This window comes from Oryctolagus cuniculus, chromosome 18 (genome assembly GCF_964237555.1).
Source record: "Oryctolagus cuniculus chromosome 18, mOryCun1.1, whole genome shotgun sequence".
In the NCBI taxonomy this organism is placed as follows: domain Eukaryota; kingdom Metazoa; phylum Chordata; class Mammalia; order Lagomorpha; family Leporidae; genus Oryctolagus; species Oryctolagus cuniculus.
The window spans coordinates 15864893-15883652 of NC_091449.1; the positions used below are offsets into that span (position 1 = coordinate 15864893).

The 18760-nt window shown below is 60.9% G+C and overlaps 1 protein-coding gene across 4 annotated transcripts; it reads left to right on the plus strand.

Moving 5' to 3' along the window:
* The first annotated feature begins 46 nt into the window (after positions 1-46).
* On the plus strand, positions 47-18707 carry SIRT2 (sirtuin 2). Of its 4 annotated transcripts, none has more exons than XM_002711458.5 (16): positions 159-277; positions 1049-1095; positions 4024-4072; positions 4304-4417; positions 7408-7449; positions 7536-7642; positions 7751-7807; positions 8184-8252; positions 14970-15099; positions 16362-16421; positions 16659-16714; positions 16821-16897; positions 16989-17040; positions 17703-17773; positions 17858-17924; positions 18022-18707. In XM_002711458.5, the coding sequence occupies exons 1-16, from the start codon at positions 262-264 to the stop codon at positions 18175-18177; spliced, it is 1170 nt and encodes a 389-aa protein (XP_002711504.2). In that variant the 5' UTR covers positions 159-261; the 3' UTR covers positions 18178-18707. The 4 variants fall into 4 exon arrangements, with proteins under 4 accessions (XP_008255379.3, XP_002711504.2, XP_051702641.2 ...); XM_051846681.2 differs by lacking the exon at positions 1049-1095 and adding an exon at positions 2196-2313 and having other exon boundaries at positions 248-277; XM_008257157.4 differs by lacking the exon at positions 1049-1095 and having other exon boundaries at positions 47-277.
* The last annotated feature ends 53 nt before the right edge of the window (positions 18708-18760 follow it).

The following is an 18760-nucleotide window of genomic DNA, read 5'->3' on the forward strand; positions in this document are numbered from 1 at the left end:
GCACTGGGATGCACGACGGCTCTCGGGCAATACCCACATTTTCCGAGCGCCCTTTACTAACATGGCTGCCACCGCCAGGCCGTCTGGGACTCGTAGTTCCGCCTTCGGGCGCGCACGGGGCGTTTGCGGGAAAGCCCTGTATGCGGCCGAGATGGGTGCTGGGAGTCGTAGTTCTATGCCCGAAGCCTTCCCCTTCTGTTTCCGGTGCCGTCACGGGACAGAGCAGTCGGTGACAGCCCCGAGGGCCCCCGCCCCGAGCCCATGGCCGAGCCGGATCGTGAGTCGGGGGCCCCGGTGGAAGGGTCGGGCCGCGCCGGGGCCTGGCCGAGGGCTGCAGGCCCCGGGGCCCGAGGGCGGGCGCGGGGGGCTGGGAGCGCAGGGCTACACTGAGGGAGCGGGGTTCCGAGGCTTGTAGTTAGGTTGATCCACACTCGCGGGGTGGCGGGTCTCTGGGTCGCGAGGTTTTAAGGGTCCGTTTACCTCGTCCGTGTTCCAAGTTACTAATGATCGTGTGTTTCTCACACTTTGGTTGCTGAGGACCCTCGTTACTGAGGACAAAAGTTGCCGCGGTCTCGGTTGCTAAGAGCACCTGGTTGTCAGGGGCAACCGTAGGATGCTAGGGGTGCCCGGGTGTCCCGTCCCGTCTCTCCCCTGCAGTTCCTGTGCCATCACCTCCACCGCTCCTCCTCTCCCAAACCCGCCTCCAGCCCGAGCCCCGCTTCCTGTCTAAACCTTCCTCTGCCTTGGGAGCCTCCTCTCCCTCCCCGCACACTCACACACTGCTCTGCCCTGTCTAACTCTTCCTAAGCTTCCTCCAGCCTCTCTTCCCAACCCTGCCCCGCCACAGCCACTCTGCCCCTACTCACCACCTCTCCCGCCAGCCCCCTCCCCTGCCTCCCTCCGCTCAGCTTTTGCCACTCCACCGCCCCATGACCCTGGGTCTTCTTGCCGCCCCTGCCCCCGCTCCCACCGCGGCCACTTTTAACCCTTCATTCCCTCTTAACCATTCCCCCCACTGTAACCACGTCTGCTCCCCCTCCTCCCCCAGCCTCTGACCCTCTGGAGACCCAGGCAGGGAAGGTGCAAGAGGCTCAGGTGAGATGGGGAAATGGTGGAGGGGAGGAGGAAGCTGGACTCGTTCCCACATCCCACTCTGGGGGGAGGTGGCAGAGGGGAGACATTTCCCCCGGGGCCCCTCGCCCCGCCTTGCAGGGGTGCAGCCTCTTGGGGAATGGGGGGTGTTGGGGACCTCCGAGAAAAACGTACAGCCTCAGCCCCAGGCCTGCCTTCCTAAACTTTCCTCTCTCTTTGCTGCTGCCCACCCCCCTTCCCATTCCTTCTGAACCTCGTTTGTGTTGGCCCTGGAAGAGCCAGGGATCCCCTCTGGTCCCTGAGCTCCCCAGAGCGAGCGTGGTGGGTCATGGAGCACCCCAGCCAGGCCTTTCCCTCGGAGAATCCCCAGGCTGGCCCAGGAGTGAGACTGAGATGTAGACGCAGCATAGTGAGTGAAGAGTGACTTAGAACATAGATGAGGTGAGGAGGTGTTCCATGGGACGGCTGCAGCTGTGCGGAGACCGGGGCGCGACCGTGCGATGCAGGCTGGGGGCGGCCGGCTCACAGCAGCCTCGGTTAGCGTGTTCACCGGCTGCTTAGCCAGCCAGGCGCTCTGCGTAGTGCAACATCTCATTTTGTCTGCCCAGCACCCGCATGAGCGGTAAGACCTATCGTGGCCATCATACAGATGAGGGATTTGAGGCAGCGCTCCTAAGTGACCTGTGCTCTGTCCCTTCGCTGGAGGAAACCCATGGCACACGGCACGCTGCCTTCTAGACCCGGGTACTGGTCATGGCCAGTGTCCCCTGCTCCCCCCACGCAGAGCTGCCCCCATGTGTTGGGCGGCTCCCGCAGGGCCTTGCTGTGTGCAGCCAGGAATTGTGCCAGCTCACCCGCACCCCTGCTCCCACGCACAAACACGCGGGAGACGGCTTCTCACGGATGGGGCCGTGCAGAAGCTGTGGTTTGAATACCGCACGGGTGCACGGCTGGGCCACGCGGAGGGCCCCAGGGTCTCCCGCTGGGCCGCAGCGCCTGGCTGGCCTGGCTCCTGCAGCAGGGCCACTGCGGGAAGAAAAGCTTCCAGTATGGGAAAGGGATCCTGGGCCCGAGGTCGTAAATGGCAACATTGTCCATGACAGGGCAGAACTGGAGCCTGAGCCGGGTAAATGCACTATGGTTCCCGCACACAATGCAACACTATGCAGCTGTGTCAGAGAATGAGGTGGCCTTCAGTGTGCTGCTCGGGGCAGACGCAAGGTGCGGCGCCGCATGGAGGGTGGCCCTTTTACAAGAATGAGTTTTTCTATGTGGAGAAAAAACTCTAGAATAGCTCCACTGAACTGGTGACTTATCTCAGTGGGGGTAGACGGGGAAATGACAAGGCCAGTGCCTAAGTTACACACTGTCTAGTAGCCAAGTCTTTTTTTTTTTTTTTAAGATTTGTTTATTGATTTGAAAGGCAGAATGACAGAGAGAGGGAGAGACAGATTTCCATCTGCCCTTTCACTCTCCAAATAGCCACCACAGCCAGAGTTGGACCAGGCCAAAGCCAGGAGCTTGGAACTCCATCCGAGTCTCCCACATGAGTGGCAGGGGCCCAAGCACCTGGGCCGTCCTCCGCTGCTTTCCCAGGCCCATCAGCAGGGAGCTGGATTGGAAGCGGAACAGCTGGGACTCAAACCAGGGCTCAGAGGGGATGCTGGCGTTGCAGGCGGCAGCTTAACCCGCCGAGCCACAACCCCGGCCCCTGATGGTCAGCTTTTTTCAAAACCTGTGCAATCTTCAAAAGCAATGAATGCAAATACAATGTGTTTGGAAGGGAGGTTCCTAACCCTAAAGGCCTGGGCAGGTGAGTGATGCGCGGTGGGCGGGGGCCACGCGCGGGGTTTAAGCAGGAGAGTGTGTCGTCAGAACTGAGGCAGACGGCTGTGCAGCTGGAGCCCGGTGCCGGGCCCTGCTCGGTGGTGACCAGAGACAAAGAGCTTGCCTGTGCGGAGCTGGCCACCTGGCGGACTGCGGAGACATCTGTGGCTGCATCGTGAGGCTGGAGCAGCCAGAGAGGAGGCCCCGCAGGCAGAGGGCAGGGGCAGACCTGGAGGGCTGGAGGAGAGATAAGAGAGGCAGAGGCCGGGAGCCCAAGGAGGAGGCCAGAGCAGGGGCCCTGGGAGAGGACAGGCTGGACCGAGGAGGAGGGCACAGGCTAGACCAAGGAGGAGGGTACAGGCTAGACTGAGGAGGAGGGCACAGGCTAGACTGAGGAGGAGGCCACAGCGGGGCCCCGGGGAGGAGGGCACAGGCTAGACCGAGGAGGAGGCCACAGCAGGGCCCCGGGGGAGAGCACAGGCTGGACCGAGGAGATCGGGGTGGGGTGGGGGGTCAGGAGGGGCTGGGGGCTGTGGGAGAGTGAGGGCCCAGGGTAGCAGGCACCTGGCTGGCTGAGATCGGTCCCCGGAAGAGCACATCTCCGGGAGATGAGCCGCTGGGGCAGGCCCCGGGGTGGGGGGAGGACTGAGAGGCAGGGAGGCCACCCGAGGTGCGGTGTCCAGGAGGCCGCAGGAATCCTGGGTGTGGGCCGAGGAGGCAAGCAGCAGGGGAGGTGGGGAGAGAGCAGAGGGCCTTTGGTCCGGGCAACACCTAGGGGTGACCTTGGTGAGCAGGGCTGCCGCGCAGGGGCAGCAGGTCCCTACACCGAGGACAGGGGACACCGGGCGTGAGACAGCAGCCACAGCCAGCACTTACCGTGAGCTCCCTGCCACTGCACCTGCTTCGGGGTTCCTCCCCACGGCAGCCTCTGAGCCAGGAGCCTGGACACACAGAAGGGCGCCACCCTCCTGGGTACCACCCCGCAGCCCTCCCCCATCCCTCACTGTCTCGGGCCACCTCCCAGCTAGAGCCTGTCCCCAGTCCTGGGGTCACCCCATCCCCCCTCACCTCTCCGGCTCGGCCACCCCGCCCCGCCCCTTGCAGGATTCCGATTCTGACTCCGAGGGAGGAGCGGCTGGCGGAGAAGCAGAGAGTAAGTGGCAGCTGGGCTTGGGAGGGCTCAGGGCGGGGGGCTGGGGGCAGCCCCTCAATGCCACCAGGAGCGACCGCCTTCCAAGGATGTGGCAATGGGCCTGGTGCCAGCACCAGGTAGGGTCCTGGAGGCCTCGGGTTTTGGGGAGGCCGGGGATCCCAGGGCCCCTGGGGCCACCCATGCTCTCCACTGAACGCCTGCCTGGCATCTGTCTCTCTTCCTTCGGGTCAGTGGACTTCCTGCGGAATCTGTTCTCCCAGACCCTGGGCCTGGGTACCCAGAAGGAGCGGCTGCTGGACGAGCTGACCCTGGAAGGCGTGAGCCGCTTCATTCAGAGCGACCGCTGTAAGCGTCCCTCCGGCCACCTCCACTGCCCCTGCCCCCGCCCCCAGCCACAAGCGCTGTTCATCCCACTTCTTTTGTTTACGCATTGCGAGAGATCCAGGTTGAACTGGCTTCAGCCAGAAAAGGAGTGAGCTGACCCTCTGGCTGAATGCAGGTGCTCTGTGTTCTCACTGGTCACCTTTCGCTGGCACTGTGTCTGTGTAGCGATAAAGATAGCTCCTGGCACCTCCAAGTGCAAGTGCTCCCCGCCCAGCAGCTCCACCGAAAGAGAGCATGCTTGTGTTGCAGTGATTCAAGCAAAAGAGCAAAGGAGCCTCCAGGGGACCCGGCTGGGCCATCGCCTGGCCCTGGAACAGTCGCTGGGTCTGATGGGCCGGGCCTGCTTCCTGGAATGAGGGCGATCACACAGGTTGAATAGCTCTATTCTGTTTTTTAAAGATTGATTGATTGATCTTTTATTTGAAAGGCAGAATTACAGAGAGAGAGGAGAGACAGAGAAAGAATCTTCCATCTCTGGGTCACTCCCCCAGTGCCTGCAGTGGCCAAAGCTGAGCCAGACTGAAGCCAGGAGCCCGGAGCTTCATCTGGGTCTCCCACACAGGTGCAGGGGCCCAAGGACTTGGGCCATCTTCTACTGCTTTCCCAGGCCACAGCAGAGAGCTGGATTGGAAGTAGAGCAGCTGGGACTCGAACTGGCATCCATATGGGATGCTGGCACTGCAGGCTGGGGCTTTAACCCACTGTGCCATGGCACTGGCCGCACGCCTGCATTTTGTCTATGACCTGTTGCATGAGGTCAGGTGTGGAATTTTCCATTTGATGTGTCATGTTAGCGCTCAGACTGCATCTGTAATAGCGTCCATCCACCCTGAGGGTCCTCACGGGGTGTGAGCGCCGAGGCAAGGATTTCGGGGAGCAGGGCCGCCATCGCGCTGAGGTTTCTTGCCGTGGGCTGGGCTCACCAGAGTCTGAGAGGCCAGGCCCTCAGCAGCCCTCGAGGGGAACAATCGCCCCTTTGAGGGTCGTGAACAGCCTTTTGTGAAGGAGTCTTCTCCAGTTTCCCCAGCCTCCTCTGTGGCCCTGGCCGCTGCCCTCTCCCGGGGAGACCAGGCAGCTGTCCGGAGCCGTCCTCCGGCTGGGCGGGCCCCAAAGCGTGCTCAGGCAGCAACGTGCGTCACTGGCTCGGGGCGGGGCCTGTCAGAGGGCATTCAGAAGTCCCGCAGCGACCTGGGCGCGGGTCGCAGGCCCCGGTGAACAGATCACAGGCGTTTATTGTGATCTTCACTTCACACGTTGGACGGGAGTGATCTGGGCAAGCACCCGAGGCACAGGCTGGTGGCGACTTGGAATAGGCAAACAGCTGGCCAGTGGCAGAGCCTGAACGCATGTCGCCTCCACTCAGCCCCCGACTGGGTCCAGCCAGGCCCAGCCCAGACAAAGCCAAGGGCCACGCTGTGACATGCCTTGACCTTTGCCCGCCTTGCTGTCCTGCCCTGGACAGGACACCCCTGAGGCGCCCGGCTCACGGGGTGTCACACCTGCCTCTGTCCGTCAGCTGACGGGCAGGTGCCCAGGGTGCACACGGCAGGGTGCCCGCTGGGCAGCGCCGGGCTTGCGATGTGGTGCCACCACCTACCATATCCTGCCGCCTTTAGTGAACGCAGGGAGAACGGGGGCTGCAGATCACCACTCGGAGCAGGAGCGGCCGGTGGAGCCGGCCCATGGCACAGGGATTCAGACTCCTAGGAGCACCCACACCCCGATCATGAGCGAGCACCTGGTGTGAATCCCCACTTCCAGTCCAGCTCCCCGCTAATGCACGTTCTGGGAGGCTTCAGGTCGTGGCTCAAACACGTGGGGTCCCTGCCATGCACGTGGGAGACCCAGATAGAGTTCCAGGCTCCTGGCTTCAGCCTAGCCCAGGCACTTGGGGGATGAACCAGCGGATGGGAGACTGACTTTCTCTGTTGCTCTGCCTTTCTGATAAATAATACATTTTAAACCCTTTTAAATAGCTGACACATATCCAGGGTCTGCTCGGTGCTGGGTGCCTTATTTACATTAATTGACTCCGCAGCAGCCCTGCAGGTCAGCGCTGTAGTTATGCCCATTTCACAGAAGACGAGGCTGAAGCCCAGAGTCGAGATACGAACCGTGTAGGACCCCACGGCTCCCAGGAGCAGGAGAGCCAGGCCGTGAAGCCCCACCCCCGGCCCCACCCCTCACTGCTCCCTGCGTGGGCTGAGAGTGGCAGGCCTCAGTCTTCCCCTGAGACCCCCACCCTCGGCTGGCCGAGGTGTGTTTGATGATGGACGGGAGTGACCTGACAAAAGAGCACGCAGAACGTGCTAGAAGTACGCAGTCCCTGGAAGCGCCTGCAAGGTGGAGTGTGCCAGCATCTCCCTGGGCCCCCCGCCCCTCCCCCTGAGGTCCCAGGGGTTTTTGTCCAGACGTGATTAGAATACTAGGTCAAACTGACACTAAGTTCAAGCCATTGCAATTGGTGTTGTTTCTTTTATATGTATATAATTTCATTTATTTGGAAAGCAGAGTGACACAGAGAGGGGGAGAGAGGGAGGGAGATCTTCCATCCCCTGGTTCACTCTCCAAATGGTTGCAAGAGCCAGGCTGGGCCCGATGAAGCCAGGAGCCTGGAAGTCTCCCCGGGTCTCCCACACCGAGGCAGGGGCCCAAGTCCTTGGCCTGTCTTCCGCTGCCCTCCCAGGCGCGGTAGCAGGAAGCTGAGTGCTAGCGCTTGAACTGGCACTCTGGTGGGAGGTGCCAGCAGCACAGGCAGCTGAACCCACTCTGTCGTAACATCAGCCCAGCTGGTGTAATTCCTAACAGGCAGGTTCTTTGTCCCCTTGCTGTCCTACCCTTTGGCAGTGTGACCCTTCCCCCAGCCCGTCTGTGAGGTGGGGGAGGGCCATGACACCCCTGGGGCCTGGCCTGGGGCACTGCCCCAGGTGACCATGCACGTCTGCCCCCAGGTCGCAGGATCATCTGCCTGGTGGGCGCTGGCATCTCCACGTGTAAGTGTGCCCTCCCCCAGCAGCTGCCCCCACATCAGGGCCAGGGAGGGTCCCTGAGTCACGGCTCCTTGCCCCTCCCCACCCAGCCGCGGGCATCCCTGACTTCCGGTCTCCGTCCACCGGCCTCTATGCCAACCTGGAGAAGTACCGGCTGCCCTACCCAGAGGCCATCTTTGAGATCGGCTACTTCAAGGTGTGTGCCCCCCAGGGAAGCGGGTCTGCCACCAGCAGGGGGTGGGGCCTCCGGGCTCCAACCTCCATCTCACCTGGGCACCTGGCCCTGTGGCTCTCTCCCCCACAGAAACATCCGGAACCCTTCTTCGCTCTTGCCAAGGAACTCTATCCAGGGCAGTTCAAGGTGGGCTTTTTTTTTTTTTTTTTTTTTGAGAGAGGGGAACAGGAGAGGTTGAGGAAGAGTGGTCATGGATGGGTGGGCCCCCTTCAGAGCCTTTAGTTTAGGGGTCCTGGGCCCAGACTGCTCAGGTTCAACTTCTAGTCCCACCTCTTCTTGTCTTGTGACCTTGAACCTCCGTTTTCCCATCTGTAAAATGGAGTCGATGCTGGTATCTGAGCCGTAAGCCAGTTAACGGTGCCCACCAGAGCCTGGAGGCTGGGGCCAGTTGCCGGGGTGCGGAGCCCGACCCAGCCAGACAGCCACCGCCCCGTGCTGTGAGGCCTCCCTGGGGGAGAGGCGCGGCCCGGCCCGTGTCTGACCGCGCCGCCCCTCCCTGCAGCCCACCACCTGCCACTACTTCATGCGCCTGCTGAAGGACAAGGGGCTGCTGCTGCGCTGCTACACGCAGGTAGGCGGGGCGGGGCGGGGGCGGGCGAGGGGCCGCGGGGCGGGGCGGGGCCGCGGGGCGGGGCGGGCACCTTCCCTGTGCTTCCTTGCCGTGTGCCCTGCAGCCAGTCACTTCCTTCCTGCCTCAGTTTCCCCTTGTGTAGAACAGGGGCCTGAGCAGCTTTGCCCTCTCTGTCTGTGGCAGGCCGGCCGCCAACTCCTCTTGGGGCCAGCTGCAGGGTCCCGCAGAGGTGTCCGTGGTGTCGGCAGGAGGACTGCTGGCCAACGGCGTGCAAGCCGAGCGACTTGCTCTGGCGCCATCGGGACACTGGGACACAGCGGGGACCCAGGCCTGCTGTCCCACAAGCTCGGCCTCGGCCTCGGCGGCCTGGGGTGCTCGGGCGGGGACGAGCCGGTGGGACTTTGGGGACCTCGAATCTCTAATGTAAAAGATGCGTGCGCTCCCCTTTGGTTTTCTGAATTCACCTAGAAACTATACCTTAGCACCCCAGATGATAAAACAGAAATGACAGTGTAACGTAAGCCAGAAGACCCGGCTTTTTGCAACTGCAGCCTCAGAAGCCGCCAGCAGGGGGAGCAAGGACCCTTTGTTAGGTTCAGATTTCTCGTGGGGCAGGTGTGCCCACCTGGGGCCGGCAGTGGTGGCACGGGGAGGGACAATTGCCCCCTTCACCCTGCTGCCCAGACAGTCAGAACTTGACCCGCACAGCTCGCTGGGAGCCGGGTGCTTTCCCCATGTCGGCCACACCCAGCCCCGCCGGCAGCTGTGTCTATCAGCTAGCTGTCACAGTGTCTCTGAGTGGCCACCCGGTGCCGGGCCCTGCCAGCTGTGAACACCCTGACTCCATGGAGCTGATACGGCGGCCAGCACGGGGCTGTGGCGCCCGTGCGCCTCCCGGTGATTGGTCTCGGGGACACCCTCAGCAGGAAGGAAACCAGAAGCACCACATGTATGCCTGTGTGCACATGTGTATGCGCGCACGTGTGTGTGTGTGTGTGTGTGTGTGTTTGGGAGGGTGTGGTGCTGTTGTGAACAAGGTGGCAGGGACAGCTCACTGAGAAGGCAACATTTAAGCAAAGCCCTGGCAGGAGCTGAGGGAGGGAGCCTTGGGGTTATCCAGAGGAGTGTGTTCTGATCAGGGAGCAGTAGTGCTAAGGCCCCGACGTGAGACAGTCCGCTGTGGGTCTGAGGGAGCAATGGAGAGGCTGTAGGGGAGAGTGCAGGAGTCACGGTCAGGGAGGTGACCCTGTGGTGCCTTGAGCCAGGAACTCAATCCTGGTCTCTTGTGGGTTTGTATTAGCAGGAAGCTGAGTCAGGAGCCAGAGCTGAGTATTCTTTTTGTCTTTAATTTTTAAAAATGTATTTGAGGGGCCGGCGCTGTGGCATAGTGGGTAAAGCTGCAGTGCTGGCACCCATATGGGTGCCGGCTCAAGACCCGGCTGTTCCACTTCCAATCCAGCTCCCTGCTGCGGCCTGGGAAAGCAGTAGAAGATGGCCCAAGTGCTTGGGACCCTGTACCCGCCTGGGAGACCCAGAAGAAGCTCCTGGCTCCTGGCTTCGGATTGGCGCAGCTCTGGCCGTTGTGGCCAGTTGGGGAGTGAACCAGCGGATGGAAGACCTCTCTCTCTCTGCCTCTCCTTCTCTGTGTAGCTCTTTCAAATAAATAAATCTTTAAAATAAATTTTATTTGAAAGGCAGAAAGAGAGAGAGAGAATCTTCCATCCACTGGTTCACTCCCCAGTTGGCCACAGCAGCCCAGGTTGGGCCAAGCAGAAGCCAGGAGCCAGGAGCTCCATCCGGGTCTCCCATGTGCGTGGCAGGAACGCAAGCACTCGGGCCATCTTCCACTGCCTTCCCAGACACATTAGCAAGGAGCTGGGTGGGAAGCAGAGCAGCCTGGACTTGAACTGTGTGCATGTGGGATGCCGGCGTCACAGGCAGCAGCTTGATCTGCACTGTCACAACCCCAGAGCCGCCACAGCCAGGCGCTCCGAGATGGGACACGGCGCATAGCCGCTGGGCTGAATGCCTGTCCCCCTCCCCCATGCCTTTGTGTTTTTTAAGATTTATTTATCTGTTTGTTTTTAAATTTTGTTTATTTATTTGAGAGAGAGAGTTACAGAGAGAGAGGTAGAGACAGAGAGAGAATCTTCCATCTGCTGGTTCATTCCCCAAATGGCTGCAATGACTGGGGCTGGGTCAGGCCAAAGCCAGGAGCCAGGAGCCTCCTCTGGGTCTCCCACGTGGGTGCAGGGGCCCAAGGACTTGGGCCATCTTCTGCTGCTTTCCCAGGCCATAGCGGGGAGCTGGATCAGAAGTGAAGCCCCCGGGACTCGAACCGGCGCCCATAGGAGATGCTGGCGTCCCAGGCTGAGGCTTAGCCCATGTGCCATAATGCTGGCTCCCAGATGCCATTCTTCCTGAGAGCAAACAGGAGTCTGTTCCAGGCCCATGTGCAGTCTGCAGGCTTTACCTGTTCCTTGCGATAAGTGACGCACGGATTTAATGTAATGCCCGCATTTAAGATGCATAGTACACAAAGCATATAAGGTGGGGGAGGTGTTCCGTGCTGGCATTCCACGAAGCTGCTCCGTGCGCCCTATTCTTCCACTTCCGCCAGCTGAGTCACTGACCCCGTTTGCTGGGACTCGCTGCCCTCCCTGGGTCTGAGCTCACAGACGGGCGCTTTCCAAGCTGTGTGTGCTATTTTTACCTCAAGACACAGCCTGCATTCAAGACAGCAGTGTGGTGCTTGTGTTCATTCAAGTCGCCCTGACCTCCAGGGCCGCACAGCCCTGGGCTCAGTTACCAGCCTCCCCCCTACCCCGGGGGTGGAGAGGGGTCTGCAGAGAGCTCATAGAAAATGCATAGAATGCAAATCCCGCTGCTGCTTCTTAAAGATTTGTCTGTTTGTTTGTTTATTTATTTATTTATGAAAGGCAGAATGACAGAGCAAAAAGGAAAGAGGGAGCGAGAGCTTCACCTGCTGGTTCACTTCCCAGGGGCTTGCAGTGACTGGGGCTGGGCCAGGGGAAGCCAGGAGCCAGGAGCTTCATCTCGGTGCAGTGGCGCCAGCACTTGGGCCGTCTTCTGCTGCTTTCCCAGGCCGTTAGCAGGGAGCTGGATTGGAAGTGGAGCAGCTCGGCTCACTGGGTCAGCCCCCACCCCTGCTCGCTGAGTAGCCCTGCTGGTCGCCAGGCTGCCTGCCCAGGGCCAGCGTTCAAGTAGCCAGCGGCTCCAGGCACAGGAGGCCTGGGCAAAGGTGGTGGCAGGGGGGACGGGTGCTCGCCCGTGCCTGGGCAGCCTCGCGGGCCTTGCTGGGAGCTGCGCACTTGGACCTGGGCTGTGAGTGACAGGTTTTCGGTAGAAACTGCACTTTGACCTTTGCACTTTTTTTTTTTTAAAGATTTATTTATTTGCTTGAAAGGCAGAGTTACAGAGAGGCAGAGACAGAGAGAGGTCTTCCATCCGCTGGTTCACTCCCCAGTGCTGCAATGACTGGAGCTGCACCGATCTGAAGTCAGGAGCCAGGAGCTTCTTCCGAGTCTCCCATGTGGGTGCAGGGGCCCAAAGACTTGGGCCATCTTCTACTGCTTTCCCAGTCCATAGCAGAGAGCTGGATCAGAAGTGGAGCAGCCAGGACTCGAACTGGTGCCCATACGGGATGCTGGCACTGCGGGCGGCAGCTTTACCTGCTATACCACAGTGCCATCTCCAAACTTGGTTCTTTTCCCAGGCTAGCGAGACACAGTGGAACCCTCTCCCTGAGGGGACCAGCTGAGGCCACACTGCACGCCGTGGTGCTCGGGTCAGCTGTAGTTGGCGTGTTCCCCACTCGCAGTGGGGTTATCAGTTTGGGATCTGTCGTAAGCCGAAGAACATCTATGTACATAGGGCTGGGCCCTGGGCTCGGCTTCAGGCATCGGCGGGGGTCCTTGGGTTGCATGCCCTCTGACTAAGGAGACTGCTGTGGTTCTATTGCATGCTATTTAGTTGTTGCGGTGTTTTGTTTGGTGTTGTTTTAGGATTTATTTATTTGAATGGCAGAGGGGGGAGGAGGAGACAGAGATATTTATCCACTGGTTCACTCCGCAGTGGCTGCAACAGCCCAGGCTGAGCCAGGCTGAAGCCTGGAGACAGGAGCTCCATCCGGGTCTCCCATGTGGGTGCAGGGGCCCAAGCACTTGAGCCATCTTCTGCTGCTTTCCCAGACGCGTTAGCAGGGAGGTGGATCAGATGTGGAGCAGCCAGGACTCGAACTGGTGCCCACATGGGATGTCAGCACTGCGGGCGGCAGCTTCACCCTCTGTGTCACAGCACTGGCCCCTGCTGCTCGGCCTGTGGCACGCACCTTGCGGGCTCGCAGTGAGGGAGACCGTTAGACTGAGTCGAGTAGCACAGGCCAATGAGGGCTTATAGCAGCGAGGGAGGAGGGCGGCTGCGGGTGTGGGGCCCCCGGGCTGCAGGTGGTAGGAACAGAGCAGTCTGCCCCTCCTGCTGCTTGTGGAGTCGCCAGGGGCCTTGGCAGGTTGGCAGTGGGTGGCGCCTGGCAGGCCATCTGTGCTGACGTCTGCGGTGGCATCTGCCGGCACCTGCCTAGCAGCGCTCCTGGGGCTGGGCGTTCTGAGAAAAACCACAGAGCACACACGTTCCTGTGGGAGAGAACGTGCCGGCTTGTTGAATATGGAACACTTCTCTGTCTCAAAAGGATTCGGGCTCCTGCACTGTCCACGATACAGTCTATAGTTAAGAACCCTGGCTCCTAACAGGAGAACAATGTGATGAAAACCAGATAAGCCCTCCTGATTCATTTATTTATGTCAGTGCTTGGTGAGGGCTGCCACACACAGTGGTGCAGGTTGGGCACTGCCCAAGGATGTCACCTCTGAGGCAGGCCCCTCCACAGCACAGACATTATAGATCTACGTATTTAAAATGTCGGACTCCCACAAAACACCCTACCTGAAACATCAGAGTTAAAGTGGCACGGATTTGCAGGGAGATGCCATTTGGGCTGGTGGTGACAGGGGCCTGGGCTTGAAGACACTTGGGTTTGGGCCCCTGACGTGAGCAGCCGTGATTCTAACCCTGCCCGGGCACCAATGAAATGAGCAGAGCGGCTTTCAGGTGCACCTGCCGCTTGCTCCTGCCCCCCTCCACACTCTGTCCCCGCCGTCCACTGGCTTCAGGTAGCCTCGACTCCCGCTCCAGTTTAGTTTAATTTCTTTTCTTTTCTTTTCTTTTCTTTTCTTTTCTTTTCTTTTCTTTTCTTTTCTTTTCTTTTCTTTTCTTTTCTTTTCTTTTCTTTTCTTTTCTTTTTTCTTTTCCTTTCCTTTCCTTTCCTTTCTCTCTCTCTCTCTCTCTCTCTCTCTCTCTCTCTCTCTTTCTTTCTTTCTTTCTTTCTTTCCTTCTTTCTTTCCTTCTTTCTTTCCTTCTTTCTTTCCTTCTTTCTTGTGGGGAGCAATCCGGACTGGACTGAGTTACTGGAATTAGGACTTATTCTATGCATCTGCTCTCCCACAATATGGCGCTGGGAGAGAAGTAAACAGCTTCCGCACAGCTGCCTCCAGTTCAACTAATAAACTGTAGGACTTGCTCCTGATTGGAGGAGAGCAGCGTACTCGGCGTGTGGGCAGCCGAGTTGGGATTGGCGGAGGAGGACTATAAAGGAGGAGAGAGACGGCATGCACCGGGAACATCTAAGGGGAACATCTAGCTGAAGGAACACCTGTGCAGCCCCCGAGAAAGCCGGCCGGCGGTGTGCCGCTCCCCTGCGGAAGTGGGGAATGTGGCCAGGGGGAACTGCCCTTCCACAGAGGTGGAAGGGATAGTAGCCAACCCGGGAAGAACCAGCAGCAAACCCGGGGAGGGCCGAGCAGACGAAAGAACAGCGCAGGGTCCTGTGTCGTTCCTCCACGAAGAGGGGGAGCGACATTTCTTTCCTTATTTCTCTCCTTATTTCTCTCTTTCTCCCTCTCTCTCTCTCTCTCTCTCTCTCTCTCTCTCTCTCTTTCTTGACAGGCAGAGTTAGATGGTCAGAGAGACAGAGAGACAGAGAGAAAGGTTCTCCTCCCATTGGTTCACCCCCCAGATGGCCGCTACAGCCGGTGCGCCGGAAGCCAGGAGTCAGGTGCTTCTCCTGGTCTCCCACGCAGGTGCAGGGCCAAAGCACTTGGGCCATCCTCCACTGCACTCCCTGGCCACAGCAGAGAGCTGGCCTGGAAGAGGGGCAACCGGAACAGAATCTGGTGCCCCAACCGGGACTAGAATCCGGTGTGCCGGAGCCTCAGGCGGAGGATTAGCCAAGTGAGCCGCAGCGCCGGCCCATTTATTTCTTTTTTTAAGATTTATTTTATTTATTTGAAAGGCAAAGAGAGGGAGACACACACACACACACACATACACACAGATCTGTCATCCACTGGTTCATTTCCCACAGCTGGTGCTGGTCCAGGCTGGAATCCATCCGGGTCTCCCACATGCTATGATAGGGGCCCAAGCACTTGGGCATCTTCTGCTGCCTTCCCAGGTGCATGAGCAGGGAGCAGGGTTGGAAGTGGAGCAGCCAGGACGCCAGAGTGGCAGTTTAACCCGCTGCGCCAGGCCACCGGCTCCACCTCCTGGCCCGTGAGGAGGGTGGCTCTCTCCTGACTCCTCCTGGCCCATGAGGAGGGGGGCTCTCTCCTGACTCCTCCTCCCTCTGCCTCCCCCACACAGAACATAGACACCCTGGAGCGCGTGGCGGGGCTAGAGCCAGAGGACCTGGTGGAGGCCCATGGTACCTTCTACACATCACACTGTATCAGCTCCCTGTGCCGGCGTGAGTACTCGCTGGACTGGATGAAAGGTGAGGGGCTGGGGGCTCCATGAGGCGGGGAACAGGGCCTCCTGGGCGCTGGGCTCTGTGGTAGTGGCCCCCACTGGTGGGAAGTGGTGGCGCACGCTGCTGTCGGCCAGGCCCTCCTGAGTGCAAACTGCAGACCGTGGTCTGCAGGTGGCCTGTCCCCAAGGCCACGAAACCCCAGCTCTGGGTCCGGTCAGGTGCCCTTCGCACCTGCCTCCCGAGAAGAGCAGCCCTGACCTCTGGAACATTCTGGGACAAGAGAAAGGCTCGTTTCTGCGCAGTCCGCATGGCAGCCCCTTGCAGCCTGTGGCTGTGGAGCTCCGTGCCTGGTGCCCCCTGGGAGCCGAATCGCTCGTTCTGCTTCATTTTTGTTCGCTGAAGTTGTTCAAGTCGCATGTGGCTTTGCGGGCCCATTGTGCATGGTGCAAACACAAGCCGCGGCTTGTGACAGCCGGTGTGGATGTGCATCAGGACGAAGGAGCACGGGCCACACGGGGTTGCGGGAGCTGCCGTCCCAGTTCACACGAGGCCAGAGCTCCAGTCCCCCGAGCCCGCGGCCAGGGCGAGCCTGTCGCCGACGTCCATTGTGCTGGCTGAGGAGCCGCCTGCTGCGGCTGGACAGGCGTCTCTGGCATTCTTTATGCTCAGCTAACAAAGCCGCCGGTGTCCACGTGAGAGCGACAGCTGCAGTCCCCCGGGAGGGTGGCCCTGCTGAAAAGTGGCCAGCTGACTGCCCCCGGGCGTGAGCTCCTGAACCGCAGCCACTGCGTGCAGCTGGTGGCGGGGGACTGGGGGCCGGCGTACAATCACCCCCCCCCCCGGGAGCGTCACCCACAACGCAGCGTCTTGTGCACGCAGCACTGTGCTGGTGTGGGCTGGGAGAATGAATGAGTGGCTGAAGGAATGAGTTAGAGTTCTGAGGGCTGCCAGGGACAGAAAATGCATTCAAGCCTGACAGGGGTGGGATTGTCCCAAGGCAGCTGCACCAGGGGCTCCGTCACGGTCCCCAGGTTCTGTCGCCGTCCCCGCATCATCAGGGGTTCTCCCTCCACTCCCACTCACCCCCCGTTGCCAAACCTGGCAATCACCAGGCCCCCCTGACCCCGGGGAGCCAGGGCTGCCCTCGAAGAGCCCCCTGGAGTCCAGATATCCTGTAACAGAGCAGACCCCACCCCAGGTTCTCCCAGGCCCAAGGGGCGTGTTGGTGCCGCAGCCCCCAGCGCCAGCCCCTCACGGCCCTCTCTCCCCCGCTCTCCCCTGCCCAGAGAAGATCTTCTCGGAGGTGACTCCCAAGTGTGAGAAGTGCCAGAGCGTGGTGAAGCCTGGTGAGCCGGGGCTGGGGCTGCCCAAGCTGGCACCTCCCCCTTCCCCCACCCATCCCTTCCCATAGGTCACCCGCTTCCACCCTCAGCCCTGTGCATCCTGGGGAGGGGGCAGTTCTGTCTGTCCCCCAGCCGTCTCTGCCCTCAGCCGGCCTCTCCTGCTACCTGTCCCCGCTCCGTGTCCTTGCTCTGTATCCCCCGTCTCTTCCTGCCTGTGACCATCCCCCGTCTCCGCGGCAGACATCGTATTTTTCGGAGAGAACCTGCCGGCGCGCTTCTTCTCCTGCATGCAGTCAGTAAGTGCCTGGCCGGCTGCGGCTGGGGCCCTGTTGCAGGGGGCGCGCGGGGCAGAGCGGCCCAGCCTGGGCAGCGGCCGGGGCCCTCACCGCTGCCCCCCTGCAGGACTTCCTGAAGGTGGACCTGCTCATCGTCATGGGCACCTCCCTGCAGGTGCAGCCCTTCGCGTCCCTCATCGGCAAGTAGGTTGGGGGCCAGTGCAGGGCGGGGCGGGGCTGGGCGCTGAGGCGGGGCCAGGACAGAGCCTGAGCACTGAGCCCCGCGTCCCCCCAGGGCACCCCTGTCCACCCCGCGCCTGCTCATCAACAAGGAGAAGACCGGCCAGGTGAGATGCTGTGCTCACACCTCCCCTCGCCCGCCTCCCACCTCCGCGCCTGGCTCCCTCCTTCCCCACCCCCACCCAGAGGGAACCCCCATGGGGCAGTCCCGAGGGCTCTAGGGACCTTCTGGGCTGAGTGACAGGTCCCAGCGTCAGCTGAGGAAGAGAATCTGTGTCTCCGGGCGAGGGAGGCGCCGCTGGCTGGGGACCTGCTCCTCTCGACTGTGGCCTCCCTCCTGGGTCCCCGCGACAGGCAGGGACACCCCGCAGGATCCCGAGTGCCTGTTATGAAACGGCACAGGGCCCCTCCCACCGCTGTAGCTCACCCTCCCATCACGTACAGCACCCAAGGCAGTGGGTCAGTAGCTGTCACGCTGTTTTGTGGAGGGAATAAAGTCAAGGGGGAAATCTGTGCGTGTTTGGGACAGATGCGGTGTTTCTCCGGTACCTTCAACCCCTAGCGGTGACTCCAAGCACGTGGGGCCTGGACACGGGCTCGGGTGGGGCGTCTCTGTGGCCTCACCGCCACCACGGCCCTGTCGGGGACCCCAGACTCCCCGTTCTACAGATGAGGCTCCTGAGCCACAGAGGGGCTGAGTCCTTGACCAAAGTCACAAAGCTGGGTATATAAACCCCGCCCTCGCCCACTCCTCCCCCCTCCCCTGCAGACGGACCCCTTCCTGGGGATGATGATGGGCCTGGGAGGAGGCATGGACTTTGACTCCAAGAAGGCCTACAGGTGAGGCCTGGGCCTGGCTGGGGGGCGGAGGGGCAGGGACCTCAGCCAGGCCTGGCAGTGCCGACCCTTCTCCCCACGCCACAGGGACGTGGCCTGGCTGGGGGATTGTGACCAGGGCTGCCTGGCCCTCGCCGACCTCCTCGGATGGAAAGTGAGTACCTGGACGACCCTAGCCTGCCCCAGGAGCGGACCCGGGACCCTGCTCCTGCCCCCGCCTGACCTCTGACTCCGTGCGCCCCGCCCTGCAGAAGGAGCTGGAGGACCTTGTCCAGAAGGAGCACGCCCGCATAGACGCCCAGCTGGGATCGGGGACCCCCAACCCCACCACTGCAGCCTCCCCCAAGACGGCCCCACTGCCTGCCCAGGAAGAGGCCAGGACCGCAGAGGGAGAGAAACCCCAGTGACGCTGCCCCCCGGGACAGCTGAGCCCCCACCAGTCCTGGGCCCCTCTAACTTGCAGCTCTCATCCGGGGAGCTCCAAACACCCTCCGATCTCGTAACAATCCCCTCCCAATGCTGGGGACCCATCCACCCCCACTCAGCCTTGGCAAGCCTCTAACGTCTCCCAAGGATCTCTAACTGCCCACAGCTCTAACCTGCAGAGCTCAGGAGCCGCCCCCCTTATCCTAACTGCTCCTGGAGGGCCGGGCTCCACAGCCTCTAACCTGTCCCAGCTGTTCCTGGGTGCCTGGGGCCAAGAACACTACAGCCAACCTCCCCCGAGCAGGGCATGGGCCCTCTGAATGTCTCTCATGCCCAGTGGGCACGGAAAGGACCACCAGGCTTCTGCCTCCAACTCCCAAAGTGGCTGCGGGGTCCCCGGTCCTTGGGGCCCACCTCCCATATGGTCCTTGGGGCCCACCTCCCATATGGGGGATGGGCAGAAGATGTTGCTTCTTGGAGACAAATTAAAAGCAAAAACAGAAACAACTAACCATCAGCTGTGTGGCCTCTCTGTTCCTTTCTGTAGGCGCCCAGGGAAGGAGC